This window comes from Euprymna scolopes, chromosome 13 (genome assembly GCF_053919585.1).
Source record: "Euprymna scolopes isolate OS-2025 chromosome 13, ASM5391958v1, whole genome shotgun sequence".
Lineage (NCBI taxonomy): Eukaryota > Metazoa > Mollusca > Cephalopoda > Sepiida > Sepiolidae > Euprymna > Euprymna scolopes.
In genome coordinates, this window is record NC_136494.1 from 64079680 (window position 1) to 64101949 (window position 22270).

The following is a 22270-nucleotide window of genomic DNA, read 5'->3' on the forward strand; positions in this document are numbered from 1 at the left end:
GTCAAGACCCGGGTTTTTTTTTAAATTATTATTTTATGTTATTAGATATTAACCTCCTTTTTATTTTGTGGAGTTCTAATCATCAACATATATAACTTTTTTTAATTTAAAAGCATTGTTTCTTATTTTAAAATGTTTTTTGTTTGTTAAGCTTTTCTTATTCCGGATATATTCCGATCATTTTGTATGCTAAACTCAAAGACAAAAACTGAAACAATTAGAAAATGATGACAATTGCCTCATGGAAAATCTAAAATGAAAAAAAAAGACTTCAGTTACACTATTTCAAATACATAAACTACAAAGGACACTTAATGAAAAACGGGATTTTTGAATTAAAGTAACCAAAAAAGCATCACAAAAATGGAAAGTCCCGCGAAAACTTCCGCTGATCCAAATGTATCTCCACCTCTGGTGTCCTTAAAAGGTAGGTCTATCTTGTTATTCTTATAATAAAGTCGAATTAATCGATCTTTGCTTAATTTCCTATATCTTTTGATAACACAAAATAGATGTTACACAATTTTGGTGGTCCTGGGTATGACCTTAAACTATATCCAGTGGTGAGGCCCGAGCTTGCGGGCTTTGGGGAGTGTGGAGCCACCCTTTAATTACCATTGCTCCCAGGTCCACTCTGACCCGGAGTGGTAGTACCTGTTAGGGTCCCAACTATGGGTTAAATAGAAAGCGACTTGAAAACAACAAATATAGTCTATTAAAAAAATTTTCATCAAAATCTTTGGATTCGGCATTAAATACCAAACCAAACAATTTTGGTATAAAAATATGTATTAAAAAGCTTCAATTTAATTTAATGAAATAATGTTTCTTATTAAAATTAAACTAGCCGAAAAAATAAAAAAATAAAAACCTTTATTTTCATTTTTATTTTTTAAATTCATTATGCTTTTTAGTCTGTATTTAGCCGTTATATATATATATATATATATATATATATATATATATATATATATATATATATATATATATATATATATATATATAATTAAAGTGGATGACACATTTTTTGATCCTCATTCAATCCAGGACAACGTCGGGTTTCCACGCTAGTATATATATATATATATATATATATATATATATATATATATATATATATATATATATGAACAAATTTTTCACCCACCCATTCTTTTAATTGTTAGAGAATTCCATGAAATCGTCCATTTTTACTCAAATCGATTGATAGGCCGCTCTAGCTAGGGACCCCCACAGTGTATCACGAGAAAGTTTCACATGACTCCCACAGTGACTTAATTCCCAATATATTGCAGTTTACATTGCACTGTGGAGAATTTTACTGATGATTTTATATAATTATCTGTAAATAATGGCTTCACTTATAGTTTAAAATGTAAAAGCTAAGTATCATGATTGAGTTGTGCTCTAAACAGAAACATTCATTTCGAACGCACCCCTGTGTTATTAACGAACCAACTGTTGATTATATTAACTTATTTTTACATAATGACTTGAAATAAAGTTAAACATACAAAAGTCAAGTATCATGGCTCGGTTGTGCTCTAAAAACTGACAGTAATTTCAAACGAGTCCTTATATTATAAAATAATTTACAGTTGATTTTATAGGCTCTGCCTTTCTGCTTGTACGGTGATAAAACTTCTCAAATACACTTGTGATGTCAGGTTGTATAAAAAGTGTTAACATTCGTCAAAATCGGATTCCGTCTTTAATATGATTATTTTCGATTATCGATTTTCGATACTTAACGGAGGCATTCCAATATAAAACCTACGTAAGAACATTCCTATACATATCAAGTACATGGGTGTGAAATTAAAAAAAAATCGGTCCAGCTGTTTTCGAGTTCATAGGAAATGGACACAGACAAAGTTCCTTTTATATATATATATATATATATATATATATATATATATATATACACATATTCTGTGTGTGTGTATTTACATACAATTCTTTTATTTAAGAAAACATTATTAAAAATAACAGAATTCTACGTTATCCCTTATAATAATAATAATAATAATAATAATAATAATATATATATATATATATATATATATATATATATATATATATATATATATATTGCATATGTATCACGAACGTTTTTGATTCTTCCTTTTCAGGTGACACAAACAATTGAATACAAAAGCTGTAGGGATGAAGCTATTGTTTATTGTTATATAAACATGCTCACATCTCGCTGCTACAAATAGCCACTTGTTTCAATCAAACAACAGATATCATCAGGCAGCGACTTGACTATTAAAAAGTTCAATGAATAACCTTCATTATTCATTGAACTTTTGAATAGTCAAATCGCTGCCTGATGATATCTGTTGTTTGATTGAAACAAGTGGCTATTTGTAGCAGCGGGATGTGAGCATGTTTATATAACAATAAACAAGTATTATCAGCTCTTTTTATTGAGCACTATCTAACAACATCGTTGAATTCATTAGTCTATTACTTTTGAATAAAAAACCCGAGTATATATATATATATATAAATATATATATATATATATATATATATATATATATATATATTACAGAAAACCAGAATAACATAGCGTAATAATAGATAAAATAAACTTGTATGTATAGATGCATGGCGGAATGTAAGACTTGTCAACGAAGCAGCGCGTATGTTGGGTGACAATGACCTTCTACGTAGATATAGTATTGAACTAAATGCATGGGAAGCTCTCAAAATTTTGTATTATTTGAATTCTTCCGACTACTGTTCTCATCTTCAGTGCGGTTTTCACAACGTCTTGATCGATGCTTTCTCTATCGTTATTTTCATGGCAAGTTCTCGACTGATCTTCAATCTATGATTCCCTCTTTTAAAACATTCACAATAAACACTCGTCTAGTTACAAAACATTGTCAACAAGTTTTCTTCTCTCTCTCTCTCTCTCTCTCTCTCTCTCTCTCTCTCTCTCTCTCTCTCTGCCTAAAGCTCAACGCAAATTTGATGAACAAAGTTTCTCTCTCAGAACTTTCCGCTTCTAGTACACTATACTACAAGGTTGCTTTCCAACTGACTACAACTTGGTCGTTTTCACGTCCAATATAAATAAGTCCTGTGGAGTCGTACTTTTAAGTACTTAAATTCTACCCAATGCACACCGCAACCCCCTCATTAGGCTGTTTTCTCACTAACCTCCTTATACTCATTAACTCTTATTCTCGAGTGGCTTCAGAGCCTTAATACGCGGCAATTCTAGTATATAAAAAAGTACATGGGTCGTATGATTTATAAGTTGTCCTGCTGTTCTACTAACCACTTAGTAGACGATAGTTTTATTTGGCAGCATTTAAAGCAGCATAAAATTGCGCTATTGCAAACTAGGGAAATTCTCGTTAATAACGCCATTCACGTCTATAAATGAAATCGTAAATGGTCGTGTTTGGAAGCCAAACGTTTAAATTAAATCAAAATACAATAAATGTAAAACTCTATTTAGTTGATCACATATTTTTGCTTGGCTTGAAGGATTATAATTGAGTAATAACTACATACAATACATAGAAAAAGCAAAACAAAATTATTTTAGAATATTAATGTAATGCTCGCTATTAATAAGGTTTATTCATTTATTCATTTTTAACATTTATATTTGAATTCATGTTTTCATGACATGACGTAAATCATAAACCCATACCGTCACACAAAGGCTATGATTATTTTGTCCGAGTGATGTTTAATCTTTATTTGTAAAAAATCATATACGACATAACCACATTAACACATCCGTTTCAATTGGATTACCAGTTAAGCATTGTTCAACCTAGTCAGTACTAAAACGGGTGACCATTTGGAAATACCAGGTGCTTTATTCGCGCTCTGCATATCTCAGCATTGTTTCCAGTCATCCCGGATCTCTTCTTGACATTAGAATCAAGCAGTGTCGAGAAGCGTGGTTAGGAAGTATACAACTCTTGCTTCACAATTCAGCGTGTGTCATCCGTCACCCCTCCATGGTGATCAAATTGTACTCGTCATTCTAACAGACAGACATTAATAAGAAAGTTAAATTAGGTTTATTGAAAGAACCTCAAGGTTTCTCTTTTGGTTTGCGATCATGGCATACACTTTATTGGTCATTCATTATTTATTATTAATGCAATGTTTTCTATTTCTAAAACGGAAAAAAGTATTTTGTATTTCGAAATAAGACAAATTCCGCAATTTTATGAATCTATGCTGTTCTGAGTTTCTGTAATAATAACATGTAAAAGCATTGTGACTGACGGACGGAAAGACACACAGCATCTCTACTTATATAAGATGTTCATGCACAGTTCCTCGTTATTACTCGCGTTACGTTTACCGTAATTTTGTGACGTTGACAAAGTTCGACTCAATAAAACAACGCGCATCCAGTTAACAATAAGAAATTTAGTAAAAGATAAATAGTATGATGAGCGAAAAAATAGATCTCGAAATAAGTTGATAAAATTTGAACATCCGTATTCCATTTTATATGTTTTAATGGCCATGTAAAGAATAAGAGCACAATAGGTCCTAAAATGGAGTGGCGTTGCCACATCCGGGGAAGAGCTGCTCAGAGACCCTATCCTACCTCAACAAGGTTCAAAACCGGTTTCGAAATCTAGTAGGCGATGCCATTTTATTCTCCTTACAATGTCTTTCTAACAAAAAAATGTTGCGAGTATTTTTATGGCAGGCGCTCGACTGAGCTTCACTCTATGACCCCCACCTGCAAAACAGTTACAACAAACGCTCGTCTAGCTACACCTACTGTTAATAATTTCCCCTACTCTCTATCTCTGCCTAAAACTTAAGCGAAATACCATGAACAAAGTTTCTTTCCTAGAACTGCCTGCCTGTGTAACTCTATGCTGCGGTACTGTTTGTCAGCTGACTATAACATTTTCAAATCCAATATAAACCTATTTTTTGTTGCATCGTTACGGGTGTTTGTCATCGTCCCACTAACATTTATTTACTCTTATCCTCGAGTGGCTTACGGGACTTGATAAGTAGTTACTCCCGTGTAAAAAAAGTATCAGCATGTTTTACAAGGGGGAGTTGGAATTACCCACTAGACCTTGTCCTCAAGTTTCTTCGGTCTCTTTGTTTTCCATAGGATATGGAGGCGTTAGCCATTGTTGTAGAAATCTCCTCGTCCATTTTGTTGTTGTTCATGAGCGTGGTCCCTAGGTATTTGCCTTTGCTGACATTGTAAAGCTCCTGGTCTTAAATCTTAATTGGCTGACTTGTTGCTGGTGATCCAGGGGATTGTTGGTACATCATTTCGGTTTTCTTGATATTAATCTTCAATCCGAAGGCCTTGACTGATCCTGCGAAGCGAGTTATTATGTCCTGAGTATCTTCGTGACTATGCGCTACAAATGCGGTGTCATCAGCAAACATGAGCTCCCGTACGAGTATCTTTGTCGTTCTATTTGCGGATTTGTATGCATTGACATTGAAAAGGCCTGCTTCCGGCCTAGATCGTATAAAACACCCTTATCACAATTTCTAAAGGCATGCCGAAGCACAACTGACAGGTAGAGTGAGAAGAGGGTTGGAGCGAGGACGCAGCCCTGTCTGACACCATTCTGCACGTCGAACGGATCGGAGAGCTCGCCCTTCAGCTTAACTGTGGCTTTCATGCCTGAATGAAGGGCTCTGACAAGACTTCCCAAAGAGTGCTTCGATCCATCGTGTCGAAAGCCTTCGTAAAATCCACAAAGATCATGTACAGCTTCATATTTTGCTGCACACACTTTTCCTGGATCTGTTTGAGTGAGAAGATTATATCCGCTGTGCCTCTGTTTGCACGGAATCCACATTGTGTTTTAGTTGCAAGTTTTCGGCGTGCGCTTTAAGCCTGTTCAGGAGATCACGAGCGAACACTATCCCAGGGACTGAGAGCAATGATATACCCCTGTAGTTACCGCACAGCCTGCGATCTCCCTTTTTGAATATGGTCACTAGCTGTGCGTCTTTCCAATCTTGAGGGACAGTTGCAGTGGTCCAGGCACTCTGTATGACTGTGAAGAGAGTGCTAAGTAGTTTTTGTCCTCCTCGCTTGATGATCTCAGGGTATATGCCGTCAGACCCAGCTGATTTGCCATCTTGTAACATCAGCACTGCTTTGTAGATTTCATCTGAGTCAGAGTATCTGTCCATCCAGTGCTGTGTCGGGAACTGCTCCAGGTTGATTATTGCTCAGTCGTCAATATCTGGCGTCCCGTTTAGCAATGTTTTGAAATGCTCAATCCATCGTTTTAGAAGCTCGCATCTGTCAGTGAGAAGAATGGAATTGTCGCTTGCAAGTAGTTGATCGGGATGGCTCACATTTGGACCTCAGACTGCTTTCATATCCCCATAGAAACCCTTCATGTCATTGGTATCAGCCAGAATCTGTAGTTCAGCAGCCTTAGCCATCCACCAACTGTTCTTACGTTCCCTACATCTACTATGGAGCTTGCTGTTTGCCTTAGCGTACTTTGCTTTAATGGATCTAGTGTTCCTAAACAACATTGAACTTCTTGCAGCGTTTCTCTGGTTGATGAGTTGCTTGATTTCTTCGCAGTTCTCATCGAACCAGTCCTCATGGCGGTTCCCGACCAGCCCGAGGCACTCTTTGGGTGTTTCATAAACAGTTTCTTTGAAGGACAGCCAATCTGAGTTTACATCTCCGGTTGGTTCAGCAAGTCTCTCATTGAGAGCATTCATCAGCTCTTCTATTACATTTCTTTATACCAGGGTTTATTAAGATAACCTGCCATGAGGATAGTTCATCCTGAAAGTAAACTTTGTCTAAATATTCAGAATAACATAGTATTCTAAGCACATGTATGGTTCGTTCGAAACGGCTATACGCTGGCGTATAGGAGGAATAATACACCTCTCAATGATATTACTTCAATGACAGCTCGTCGCTAAATACTCAACCAGACTAGATGAATTATTGTCTTGGAATCTGGTAAAATCAAGGTACCCCAATAAAGATACACTATAACATAGCTAAGTAGTCAATTGTGGGGAGAAAAATTAATTTTTTTCACTTATTGACTACGTCTACGCTTAGGAGGTAAAGGATACCTTTAGTTGAACACTCGGATATTTATTACATATAGAAATCAAATGTAAGTTCTACGAATGGACACCTTGATATCTGTGATTTTACACTAAAAATTTGAAAGAAAATAGATCTATTTTTAGACATGCACGAGTGTCGGAAATATACGGGGGAAAAGATAATGAGAAGGAAAATTGTGATAATAAGGTGATTACTACATTTACATGAAAAACATATTCTCTCACAGAAGGTTTTTATATAAAAAAAAACAAATATTCTCTCACAGAAGGTTTTTATATAAAAAAACACACAAGAGACATGATAAACAAAAGCAAGTGAGGATTAAACAAATATGATGTTAACAATCGCACGACTCAATCGAGATACATGTATTGTCAGGGTAAACACAGAGAATGCAGCTTTCATATCAAAACAATATCAAGGCAATGCTGACATGACTAACTGTATGAGGATCCGTCTTTACTTCCTAGAAGCTAAATCTGACAACTTCTCAGTGGTGTGTAAATATGTGAAAACGAGGTTGTGTTGAATCCTTTTTACGAATATATGGGAGAGCGTGTTTTTTTGTCGCTGATAAAAAATTCTAGTCTGCGGACGTAAATGTAGACTATCATGTGACTTGTTATTCTTATAATTTCGTTCTTATCTGGCTGGAGCTTATTTTCTTTTAGGAAATGTGATGGCTGTTTTAACTGTAATTTTGAGGTGCATCTTTTGTCCATGACAGTTTTGTTTTTTCCTTCTACCAGCCAGTATCCAAGGATATACGGCATAATCACGTTGAAACAACAAATCTCGTTAGATCACAGAAGTTAAACAACGTTAAGCCTTATCAGTAACAGATGGGTGACCATTTGGGAAAACCAGTTTCTGTATACACTAGAACTTTGTACATCTCTCTGCAAGAATTGCAAAAGGCTAACGTCGTCATCTCCTCTGACCGGGATATATATGCAAACTTGAGACTATTTGTAAATCTAATATTTCTTTGGTACTTCATCTCTAGGGGAAAGCTAGTTCAACCTGCCTGGGATGAATGTTGTTGACATATATATATATATATATATATATATATATATATATATATATATATATATATATATATATATATATATATATATAAGCATGTATGTTAAGTCGCCTTTTTGTCTTTTCCGTTTAAATCCCTTTATAGAAAATATGGGAATCCTAGAATATTATTTGCTTTTGTCGGATAGAAGAATATTGGTGTGTGGACGAAATTTCATATTTTGCCTTTATGAACCGTTGAACCGGACGTAATTGTAGACTTTCATGTGACTTGCATTCTTATAATTTCATCCTCATCTGGGTTGAGCTTGTTTTTATATTCATGAAATGTGAAAACTGTTTTAACTAATTTTGTATCCTATTTTTTTTTTCATTTTTCTTTTCCCCATTCTACCAGCTAGTAGCCAGAGATATAGGGCATAACCACGTTGATATAGCGGAGTTCGTTAGATCACTGAAGTTAAACAACGTTCAGGCTTATCAGTACTGTGTGGGTGACCATTTGGGAATACCAGTCGCTGTGATGACGTCGACACCTCTCTTCAAGACCCGGAAAAAGCTAACGTCCTCATCTCCCCTTATCGAGATATATATATATATATATATATATATATATATATATATATATATGTGACTAGAAACTATTTTTGAATTTAATATTCCTTTGACATTTCCTCTTTCGAAGGAAGCTGGCTCAATCCGTCTAGGTGGAATGCTGCTGGCATATACAGTAGCTAGGCTAGATCTCAGTCAAAAATATGTTGAATTCGTTCGTATCTGTTTCTGACAAATCCTTTAATATAAAATACTGGGACACGAGAATATTATTTGCTTTTGTCGGATGGAAAGATGTTTGTCTGCAGTCGTAATTTAATATTTTGCCTTTAAAAGCATTGTTTGTATAAGATATATGATCGTTTTTATGTTTTTAAGTATGTCTTATTTGTTTGTGCTTACGCTATTCGTTCATAAAGAAAGGATATAAATACTTATAGAATGAGTTTATTGCATAATTCTATGAACAATGAATGTAGATAAATTCTAAAAAAAAAAACAACGTAAAACATTTCATCATCTATCGTAGGCATGTAAGAATCAGATTCTCTTAAGATCCACAAGTGTAAGTTTGTGTTATCATAAAGGCCGAACTTCTACAATTTTAACTGAAGTTGCTTAATAAAAAAAAGTACAGCTTTTTTTTTTTAATTTAAAGACATGCACTGATTATCACAGCGTATGAATCCAAAAATTCTATTATTGGCATTGATTGCCTCGATAATTTTCTAATAAGCATTATTTCTAGAATAATATCGGGTACTTACAGAAGGGGACATAACAAGGTTGCCAACATCCCATGTGAAAGTGAGTTTCGTAAAACGAACTTGATCCAGGTTGTCAGTTCGTGTCGTTAACCACGAGACCAGTATCAGAGACCTTATTCCTGAGTGGCTTCCGGGCCTTGATAAGTGGTGACCAGCGTGTAAAAAAAATTATCGCTTTATTGTAGGCATAGACCGATTCATACCATCCAAAAAATCCCAACAAAAACCTAACAGCCAGCCATGGTTCTCCCCTGAATGTGCTGCTGCCATTGACCACAGAAATCATTTTTCCATAGCTACCAACGTAATAGATGTATTGAGACTAAAGCTGATTTCAGGACTGCCAGCAACCACTGTAAAAGAGTAATGAAACATGCAAGAGAGCTATATGCTCAGTCTGTTAAATCCAAAGTAGCTGAGCAGCGGCTTGGTTCCCACCAGTTCTGGCAAATAGCAAACAGGATCTTAAACAGAAGTGTGCGTTCTATCCCAACTATCATCAATGGACCTGAGGTCATCTCGTCAGCATCAGGCAAGACCAGACTATTTGCCAAGAACTTTGCAGCTAATTCTACCCTATGCGACAATGACCATCAATTCCCTATATTTCCTCCTATAACAGACAACACGCTATGCAACATACAAATATCTGTGCGTGAGGTCGCAGCTAATCAAAAACCTTGATTCCAGTAAAGCAACTGGCCCTGAGGCATTCCAGTTATAGTGCTGAAAAAGCTCCAACCAGAACTTGCCCCCATACTTACAAAACTGTTTAAGCGTTGCCTTAAGAAGTGCTTTCCAACACCCAGGAAAACCTCATAAGTATGCCCTGTATTTAAGAATTCAGGTGAAAATTCATCTCCCTCTCAGTACAGACCAATAAGTCTCCTGTGTGTCATGAGTAAGTTGTTGGAATCCATATTAAATACAGAAGTAGTCAACCACCTCAACAGAAACAACCTTCTTAGTGACATGCAATATGGTTTCCACTCTGCAAGATCTACAGCAGATGTGCTAACAGTTATATCACATAGGATTAGCGTATCTCTTGACAAAGGTTTCCTTTCTAGGGCAATTGCCCTTGCCATATCGAAGGCGTTCGATAAGGTATGGCATAAGGGCGTACTTCACAAGATTTTCAGCTATGGTATTACTGGAAATGTTTTCTCAACCATTAAATCATTTCTCTCTGATAGGTTCATAAGAGTAGTGGTTGATGGCCAGAAATAATAAGCCTGCAGTATTAATGCTGGAGTCCCCCAGGGGCCCATCCTGGTCCCAAGTCTCTTCCTGATCTACATCAATGATCTCCCAAAACACATACTTAAATCATTCGTTGACATCTATGCTGATGACACGACCATCTATGGCAACACATCAAAGGCCGTAAATGACAAAGTTTTCTCTAATTCTCTCTCCTTTGATCTTGAGCGCGTGGTACAATGGAGGAAGAAGTGGTTGATCACTTTTAATGCATCCAAAACCAAGCTTCTATCTTTGCATCATCAACGCTCTGATCCCCATTTGGCATCAATTGAAATGGATGGCTCTCGTCTTGGGGAGGCTTCATGTTTTGACAAGCTTCTGGGTTTGACCTTTACTCCTGATCTGAAATGGAACACGTACATCAAATCTATTGCCAGGGACGCTGGGAAAATGGTGGGATCCTTCTATCGCTCTAGAAGATATCTCACTACTGATCGAAATTATCTATCTGTATAAAAGCCAATTACGTCCAAGGATGGGGTACTGCTGCCACATCTAGGCAGGAGCTGCTAAAAACAGCCTATCCTGCCTTGACAGAGTACAAAATAGACTTCGTGACAGTGGGGGATGCCCTTTTCTCTTCCCTGCAACTTCTCTCCCACAGAAGAGGCGTTGCAAGCCAATCTTTGTTTTATCGTTATTTCCATGGCAGGTGCTCGTCTGAACTCCAATCTCTGGTCCCCAATCTTTTATGAAAAACACCTGTCTAGCTGAATCCACTGTCCAAAACTTTCCCCACTCTTTATGCATGCCTAAATCAAAACGTAGATTCCATGAAGAAATCTTCTTTCTTAGAACTGCACGCCTGTGGAACTCTGTTCCGTCTGCGTATTTCCCACCTGAATACAACCTGGATGTCTTCAAGTCCAACGTAAGCAAATTCCTGATCAACCGCCCCCTTAAGTAGACACTTTATTAAATCCCCACACTAACGTACTATACTTACAATAACCCTTATCCCTGAGTGATTTCCGGGCCTTGATAAGTGGTGACCACCTTGTAAAATAATGTCGTTCTTTGAACTTTTTTTCTGTAAAAACTTACTTTCTATTTGTCAGTTGAAAAATTTCTTGCAAATTTCGAAGATTCACGAAATTACGAAGATTAACATATTTGAACAATTTTCTAATTTATTAATGTTACGTTATGGTGTAATTTCTATTTATTCCTAAATAGTGTTCCAAAATGCTCGACGAATGTACATAAAAAAAAACATTGTCAATTTGGAGTATAAAAAAGTGACAATTTTATTCTTGCAATAATACTTCCACAAATATGCTACGGAATGAGGCAGAGAGAGAGAGAGGGGGGGATAGACACAGAGAGAGATAGTGTGTGGTTGAGTGTTGTGGTTGACGACAAAACGACAAGTCGATCGGTTCGGTGTCCGTCACTCTCTCTGACTGACTTCGTTCTTGGCTGGAATTTGTTTTTATTTTTAAAAAACTTTGGATAGAAATTTCGTTTTTCAATGCCGCATTCCACTGGCCCTTATTAAATTCGTCAAAGGCCAAATTTTAATATGACTGTTTTCAAAATTTATCAGTTGAAGAATGTTAATGTCAAAGCTTCCAATTGTTATGTTTTTTGATGACATTCTTTGGTTTGTCAACAATATTTTCGTATGTGCACCAAGCTCCATATGCGTATGTGCGCCCAGCAATAATTCCGGTGTCGCTCAGAATACTATTCAACATTAATAATTGTATCTATATATTTGGCATTGCCCGGTAATTTATTTACTTGCAATTAGTTCTTTCTTTAACTGTGCAGTATTTGTAATATAATGATATTTTTGAAGCAAGGAAAATACCTCTGCATGGAGGAATGCAGAGTTACGTAGTCTTTTTAAGATGGCAACCATTTGAAAATAATTCTGATCTGGACAAAGTATTTGTAAAAGAACTAAATCTAAATAAGTAGATATTTAAATCTTAACAACATGTTAAAACGATTCACAAAAACAATTAACAGAATGAAATCAAATAGTCACTTTCTAGGGAGACATTTATCAATTATGTTATATAACAAAGGCTGTGTTTGACTGTGAAAGTTTGAGTGGCACCTTTAATATCAAGCGTTCTCAGAATAAAAATCAACGAAACCATATGCTCCGCAGTGGTGTGTGTGACTGGTGATACTTCAAGCAGAAAAGACGTGTCTAGGCACTGGCCCAAATGAGGACAGCGAGCACAGTGTGAGTAAGTTTGACTACGAGAACGATCTGTCTGTTTGTCCGTCTCTCATATGTTCGTATGCCAGGTCTTTGTCTCTCTGGTGTGTTATATGACTATCTATCTTTTTAAATAAAACTTTTTATAAACATCGGCGACCGAGTGGGTTTATTATCAGACTGGGTCGATGACGCGGGTGTATAACGACTTACATACCCACTGGTTAATAAAAAAAATACTGCAGATAGAAAAATCACAAATATCAAAAGCAATAAAGAAACTAACTTGACTTTATATATTAAATTAATTGCAATTTTGTGTTTACAATGACGAGGCATCAAAATTCGAAAATTTTTAGAGTGGTAAATTGAGACTATTTCTGTATTGAATAAAACCTTAAAGTGTAACCCCTCACTGATGAAGCTGGCTAGGACCCTTATTTATCTGGAAATCTCGGTTCGTGTCGTCTAGTCTTCTCTGAGGGTTGTTACATTGAACACTGTATGCTGAAAGCGAATATCGAAGCCGCAGGCAGGAAGAAAAACAAACTCGTGTATTCTAGTCTACAGAGTTAATTTTCACAAACTTATGTACACATGTTTTTACAAATGTCATTCAGTTCTTAGTAAGTTTTTCAAAGTCTCAAATCTCTTCACAGACAGCGACAGACGGGTGAATGAGGAAGTAGAGGTGTCACGTCTGTTCTTCTCTTCTGACTTAGTTTTCGCACGACAGTCGTATATATAGTGAGGTATGGTCATGGGGTGAAAATTTCCCCAGCCAATAAGATTTCGCCACGAAATCGAAAAGCTCCAGATTTTACGTCTGTGTAATTCCCGAATCTGGGATCTGAATTACTAATTCTCACGACCGCCAACGTCAGATGTCAGTTCTGACATCCGACTCTGAGTTCACCAAGGCCAGACAATGTTATGCTTCAAGTTCCTATCATCAACTTAACTGCAAAATATATTTGTCTGGTTTCAAACAGTATCTATTTTGACATGAAATAATATATATATATATATATATATATATATATATATATTTATATTCTCTATTTTAAATCGTCGGGTTATCTGGCGTCACCCGGGAATGATTAGCTATCTCAGCGTTGTTCTAAATCTTCCCAATGGGGGATTATGTCACAAAAGTACAAAATGCAAGATATATAAATGCACAACTTTAACTCACAGGATTATGTTTAGCTGGTATTATTCCCCCCAATAATTCAGGTACTCAAACGAAGGGACCATCTGGCAGTTGTTAACATTCCTAATCAAAGTCAAGTATGATAGGTTCATTGGAGCTATCAAACAACAAGAAAATATTAGTTGACATCAGTTGGTAATCTGTCGTCCGTAGAAGAATGTAGGTCTGTACGCATTCTTCTAGACAATCATCGATCCAAATTCTGTTTGCATGATTTTCTTTCCGTCTTCATCTTTTTTTCTCGTTCTGGCCGTGTCGTTGTGGCGATCGCTAAGAATGCAAGTATAAAATAAAAACATTACGGAAACACACAAGAAAAAAACACAATCTTCAGCACATTATTATAAATCAATTGTGTCTTTGATGAAGGTGTGATACCATCACGGAAAACGATCATCCACATCTCGATGTATCGCCTAACATCCACATCTCGGTGTATCGCCTAAAACCTAATTGAGGCCGTTTGTTGGGGCCATCAGTGTCGTACGGTTGAAGTCAACTCATCTCAGGTCTTTTAAAGATCTTCTCGATCTGCTCTTAGCCAGATACTGTCGTCAACTGCCACAAACTGAAAACTGTTGTAACTAACACAAAATTTCTAAATATATAGACTTTCGAGTTTCCATTCCATTACTAATAAAATAAAATGTTTGATTGTGATTGTGAACATAAAAGTGTGTCCTTTTGAAATTCCAAAGCGTTGTTCACTGACAAATATGAAAAAAATTCTGTCTTAAATTAAAGCAGTGATTAACTTGTCAAAAATTGACTAAAAACCCTTACGTCACAATCACACATTCATCTTCAGAGAGGTCCCTGTCGTCGAAAAGTACCAACTTGTCCGTGGGTATTAATAAATGCTAAAAAGAAAGACACAGACTGTCTTGAAATAGCACCGTTTCTATTATTGACAATGTCAAAACCGACACGGGCATGGCCACCAACTTGATCAATTCGTGATTTGTTTTGTTTCTGTTACGTCGTGGGAGATATTTTCTCTTTCTTTCTTATTTTTTTTTACGGGGGGGGGGGTATTATTTGTTATCCCATCAAACGTCATCGGGATAATTGACGACGATTATTTTCGTCTTTATTGCACAAGATAATTGTTATTTCTGTCGCAGGTTTTTCTGCTTGCATTTGTTTAATAACTCGTGTGAAATAAGAATTTTGGATATTCTATTTGTATATGTTTTTATAGCAGGGAATTGCCATGTTAAATGTTTTTTTTTTATGGCGGGGCATTGTCATGTTAAATGCGTTGCCCGTTTTCTTGAATAAGCACGAGTTGGAAATATAAAAAGAAAAAGACAATGACAACGAAATGGGTGTATCTCTCTCCTTCTTTCTCGCTATATATATATATATATATATATATATATATATATATATATATATATAGTGATATATATAGTGATATATATATATGTGTGTGTGTGTGTGTGTGTGTGTGTGTGTGTGTGTGTGTCTGTGTAGAGAGACAGACAGAGAGACAGACAGAGACTAGCCTACTCGTGTCCCGGCGTTGACCGGGAATTCAAAGTAAGTTACGAAATTTCGATGATCAAGCCCAAGCTAGACTTAATGATAAATGGTACAGCATAGTAACATTAGCTATATAGTAGTATAGTAAGATCACTAATAACGAAAAATTCTACTAATATAACTACTTACACTAATAATATTGATGATAATATTAAGAATAAAAAGTATTAATAATGTCAATGATAATAATAATATTGAGAAAATAATAATAATAATAATGATAATAATAATAGCAAAACTAATAATGATACTAATAGAACCATAGTGATAAAATTAATACTAATAATATTAACTAAAAAACATTTCTATTTGTATATGTTTTTTATAGCAGGGAATTGCCATGTTAAATGTTTTTTTTATAGCGGGGCATTGTCATGTTAAATGCGTTGCCCGTTTTCTTGAATAAGCACGAGTTAGAAATATAAAAAGAAAAAGACAATGACAACGAAATGGATGTATCTCTCTCCTTCTTTCTCGCTATATATATATATATATATATATATATATATATATATATATATATATATATAGTGATATATATATGTGTGTGTGTGCGTGTGTGTGTGTGTGTGTGTGTGTGTACGTAGAGAGACAGACAGAGAGACAGACAGAGACTAGCCTACTCGTGTCCCGGCGTTGACCGGGAATTCAAAGTAAGTTACGAAATTTCGATGATCAAACCCAAGCTAGACTTAATGATAAATGGTACAGCATAGTAATATTAGCTATATAGTAGTATAGTAAGATCACTAATAACGAAAAATTCTACTAATATAACTACTTACACTAATAATATTGATGATAATATTAAGAATAAAAAGTATTAATAATGTCAATGATAATAGTAATATTGAGATAATAATAATAATAATAATAATAATAATAATAATAATAATAATAATAGCAAAACTAATAATGATACTAATAGAACCATAGTGATAAAATTAATACTAATAATATTAACTAAAAAAAAAATTTTCAATGCTAAATATAATGTTATGAAATGAAGCAACAATATTTATACTAATATTACTAAATTAAGCATAAGAATAATTATAACAGTTATATAGACAATACTAGAAATACTCAGAATAGTAATAATTGAAAGGAATACTAACAATGATAATAATAAAAATATTAATAGCAACCATAATAATAAATCAAGATAAATCAATAATAAATAGAAATAATTCAGGAAATCAAAATAGAATTATTAGTAAAAATATTATCAACTTTTTAATTGAATGAAGATCAACGAATATTTATTTCGCCCATTTTTTTAAGCAAATCGATTAATTGCCTACTCTAGTTGGTGACCCTCTGCTATGTACCGGGCGTTAGCTTCGCATGGCTCTCCGCCGTGACGATACATTGTAGTTGACATTGTACTGTGAAGAATCTGCTGTTGATTGGCTTGAAGTAGAGTTTAAAATGCAAAATTCAAGTATCGTGATTCAGTTTTGCTGTAAACAGAAACATTCATTTTGAATGCGCCTCTATCATATCAAAGAACATACTGTTGGTTTGATATGGCATTGGTTTTTGCTTGTGTGATAATAAAACTTCTTAAATGTACTCATGATGCACTGTATAAGGTGTTAATTTAGATAAAAGCTACTGTTTCTTCATCATCAGGTTTTTTCGATTATCGGTACTTGCCGAAGACATTTAGACACGAAATCTAAAAACACTGCCATGCATATAAAGTACATTTGTCTGCAATTTTAAAAACATCAGATTTATGTATATATATATATAAAGTTGACTACTACTACTACTACTACTACTACTACTACTACTATCGCCAGTGAAACCAAGCGCCTTTTCTCTCTCCCCATGAAAACTTCGGCACCCTTGGGGTTAATACCATCGAAATATACAGAGAAAAAAAAACAATATTTTGACACAGTCTTCTACCCTTGACAGAAAATTTATATAAAAATAAATAATTTAATAAAGATTTCCTTAGCATAGGTTTTGTTTTACAAAGATTCTCAATATATATATATATATATATATATATATATATATATATATATATATATATATATATATATATATCACAACATATTCTGAAATATTCTATATAGCATAGCAACTATTTTAAACAGTTCATAATAAATTAATGTGCGGTGTCATTCATACGTAATTTAATGGTTATATATATATAAATATATATATATATATATATATATATATATATATATATGCATTGCAATTGTATATATATATATATATATATATATATATATATATATATATATATATGCATTGCAATTGTTGCTATTAAGAGCAAATAATTAAAATGAATTAATGAAAGAAAATATGTATTAAACGTTTCTTAATTCATTTTTAGTCGAAATAACTTTTAAATATTTCTCCTCTTTCACACTCTGTCTGTCTGTCTGTCTGTCTCTCTCTCTCTCTCTCTCTATATATATATATATACATATATATATATATATATATATATATATATATATATATATTCTACCTGTTCAACTCTCCTGTGAGCGACGCCACATAGAGAAAGAAAAGGGTGTGTTTGCTCGCAAGCATATTATATTTTAATTCATTCAGATTTCATGTTTATTATTATAGAGCCGATTCTGCGTTGATTTTATCCAATATATACTAATGATTTTAAAAGTTATTTAAAAATATGACTTAAGTTCCACTCGCTAGAATCGAAACCAAACGGTTAGTGCTCCAGCCTTAGTCGTTATTTACATTTTCAGTTTCGTCTGAGCTACCGACAGATGGATACAAAAAATTAACAATTAAGCGACTTAAGGCGCGTGCATAAAAGCAATAGAAGGGGTAACATCGTTATTCGATTGCCAAGGTCAACTGTTTTTTTTTGTTTTTGTTTTTTGTTTTTTTCAAGTTTGACTACTTAGCAGTTATTTATAGGCTAAAAGCAAAATCGAAATTGTTCCACAGGTTCAAATCCCCTATACATCAAGTTTTCATTCACAGACAAGGCCACTTTATGTATATATATATATATATATATATATATATATATATATATATATATATATATATATATATATATATCTGTGTGTGTGTGTGTGCGTGTGTGTGTGTGTCTATGTATGCATATATATATATATATATATATATATATATATATATATATATATATATATTATAAGGTAAAATTAAAAGCCAAGAACAATGCGAGATTTTTTTTTATATAGAGTAAAATTAAATGAAAACAAAAGAAATAAATTTCTTTTTTTTTGTTGTTGTTTGCTTTTTCTTTTTCACACAAATTTTAACTCTAAACAACAGCAATTTTTTTTTCTGTTGTATTCAATGGTGTTATAAATCTCAATATATTTCAGACTTATTAGTCCTTTTTCAAGAGAAGACAGCGGAAGAGTGTTCAAAATTGGAAAAGCAGCCGCAGAATTGCCACGTGATACCGCGAAATATAGAACAAAAAATGACGTTAGGAGAACGTTAAAATAAATCAGTTGATGTTTGAAATACTTGTTGCGTTTGTGAATCAAGGGAGATGACTATTCAAGCAAGGTTTTTTTTTTAATTATTGTTTTTCTTATGTTTTAAACTTATATTATAAAAGCGGAGCTCAATTCCAGTCTATTGTTTAGTGTGGGAGTATTTTTTGAAATAATTAAAGATTCGAGGATACGAAGTTTACCTACGTTTCTTGAAGAAGCAAGAATGTTGATGTGAAAATCTCGTTCTGAATTAATGCAAGTCCGAATATGTTTATAGAACGACGAAGCAGTAGTGTTTAAGTGCTCTTTAATGCGGTGGTGAAGCAATCTGGTAGTGCTTCCGATGTAAGATGCACTGCATTTAGCGCATTGTAGGTCATAAACAACGTGGTTCTTAAAGCATAAACCTGTGTGTTATATTGGGCAATTAGAGAGTGAACAAGGGGAAGGTGTATGCGATGGATGTTTTCGGTTGAGCTGTTGTCTTAAAGTAGATCGAGTGTGGATGAGTTGAATGTTGAGTCCCTCGCTGCGGATGGCTTTTCGGATTGAAGATGAGATTTTGTCACTGAGGAAGGGTAGTTTTAGAAAACAATTGTTAGAGAATGGTCGGGTGTTGCGTTTTTTCTTTTTAAGTGAGGATAGGATCGTATTAGGGTAGCCGTTTAGTGAGAGGGTCTGTATATATATATAGTAGACAACACTTACTTTACTTTCCTACAAAACACGTTCAAACAAGTATCTGGACTACCCATGGGCTCCAGTCTATCCGGTATTCTTGCCATTGCTTATATGGAAAAACTCGACAGACACACCCTTAGTACCTGCTACTCTTATCTCCTTTTTACTAGATATATCGATGACATTTTAATTATCACATACTCCCGCGAAGAAGCTATTAACATTTTCCACAAATTCAATAACGCCGACCCAAACTTAAAATTTACTATAGAACACCCAGACTCTTCTGAATCTCTTTCTCTACTTGATTTTAAAATACAAATAAAAAAAATGGTGCCATATGCACTGAATTCTACAGAAAACCCGCCAGCAAACGCCTCTTCGTACATTTCAAATCTGCACTACCTCTCAAGGACAAACTAAACTACGCACATGCCGAAATCTCACGCATACAAGACAAATGCACTAACATCTCCGACAAACATACACACACTAACAATTTCCTACAGACCCTCTCACTAAACGGCTACCCTAATACGATCCTATCCTCACTTAAAAAAAAGCAACACCCGACCCTTCTCTAACAATTGTTTTCTAAAACTACCCTTCCTCAGTGACAAAATATCATCTTCAATCCGAAAAGCCATCCGCAGCGAGGGACTCAACATTCAACTCATCCACACTCGATCTACTTTAAGACAACAGATCAACCGAAAACATCCATCGCATACACCTTCCCCTTGTTCACTCTCTAATTGCCCAATATCACACACAGGTTTATGCTTTAAGAACCACGTTGTTTACGACCTACAATGCGCTAAATGCAGTGCATCTTACATCGGAAGCACTACCAGATTGCTTCACCACCGCATTAAAGAGCACTTAAACACTACTGCTTCGTCGTTCTATAAACATATTCGCACTTGCATTAATTCAGAACCAGATTTTCATATCAACATTCTTGCTTCTTCAAGAAACGTAGGTCAACTTCGTATCCTCGAATCTTTAATTATTTCAAAAAATACTCCCACACTAAACAATAGACTGGAATTGAGCTCCGCTTTTATAATATAAGTTTAAAACATAAGAAAAACAATAATTAAAAAAAAAACCTTGCTTGAATAGTCATCTCCCTTGATTCACAAACGCAACAAGTATTTCAAACATCAACTGATTTATTTTAACGTTCTCCTAACGTCATATTTTGTTCTATATTTCGCGGTATCACGTGGCAATTCTGCGGCTGCTTTTCCAATTTTGAACACTCTTCCGCTGTCTTCTCTTGAAAAAGGACTAATAAGTCTGAAATATATTGAGATTTATAACACCATTGAATACAACAGAAAAAAAATTACTGTTGTTTAGAGTTAAAATTTGTGTGAAAAAGAAAAAACAAACAACAAAAAAAAAGAAATTTATTTCTTTTGTTTTCATTTAATTTTACTCTATATAAAAAAAAAATCTCGCATTGTTCTTGACTTTTAATTTTACCTTATTATTTTCTTCAACAATGCTTCAAGCAAACTACAACCTACTCATATATATATATATATATATATATATATATATATATATATATATAGATAGATAGATATAAATACATTTGTGTGTTGGAACGTTATCATCCTAAATGATGGTCAATAATGCACAATGTAGAGAATATGCACAAATAGAACTGAGTGTAATAGTTAAATGAAAACAATCATTCAATAAGAAACCATAAAAAATAAAAACACAATTTCGTATATCCATGGCTCAGTATATTAAGAAATTTGTTTAAATAATTTTTAAAAAGAAAAGCAAGCTTTTAATACCAATTTAAGTGCAACGAGTAACTTAACTTATGTAGATGTGTGTGTTCAATAGACTCTTAATTGCTATTCTCATTTTATATTTCTTCTGATTTGCATGCGTTCAATACGACATAGAATATAGTGACCGCCTGTTTGGAAAGAAACCCAAACGCGTAGTCATTCTATTATTTTTGGCCTGTCCATATACAATAATTAGTAAAACTAATGGCTGAGCAAAACACACATTATTTTTAAGAGGCAGTTTTTTCTTCACTTAAATACTTACGTCCTTAAAATCTTACCCCGGTTGTAAATTATGACGAGAATTTTACTTTGTATTATACAATTTGAAATTTTAATACTTTACACAAATGATATTAGGATGACAAGAAAGTCCTTGCGGTTTTTAACTTTTACATCCAAATGAGTATATCTTGGCTCATACAAATATTTATTGGTCCAAATAAGCGCCATCACCATCTACACACTTTCGTCAACGCAAAACAAGTGTATTTGGCCAGTAACGCAAAAAAACTTGCGTTCTGGTGGCCATGAAATCGCTGAAGGGGTTTGTGATATCGTTTAGGTTTTTTAAGCATTTCTCACGCAGAAAGTTTCGAGATGCTTGGAAAAGTGGGAGTTAGTTGGTGAGAGGTTTGGAGAGTATGGCGGATGAGACAGAGTTTTG

General features: G+C 34.4%; 1 protein-coding gene across 1 annotated transcript in view; it reads left to right on the forward strand.

Moving 5' to 3' along the window:
* The first annotated feature begins 220 nt into the window (after positions 1–220).
* The window catches only part of LOC145292051 (dynein axonemal heavy chain 5-like), a 579775-nt gene continuing 557725 nt past the window's right edge, over positions 221–22270 (forward strand). The window contains exon 1 of the mRNA XM_080138079.1: positions 221–427. Coding sequence (XP_079994205.1) covers positions 364–427 — 64 coding nt within the window. The 5' untranslated portion in view covers positions 221–363. The remainder of the gene's footprint in view (positions 428–22270) is intronic.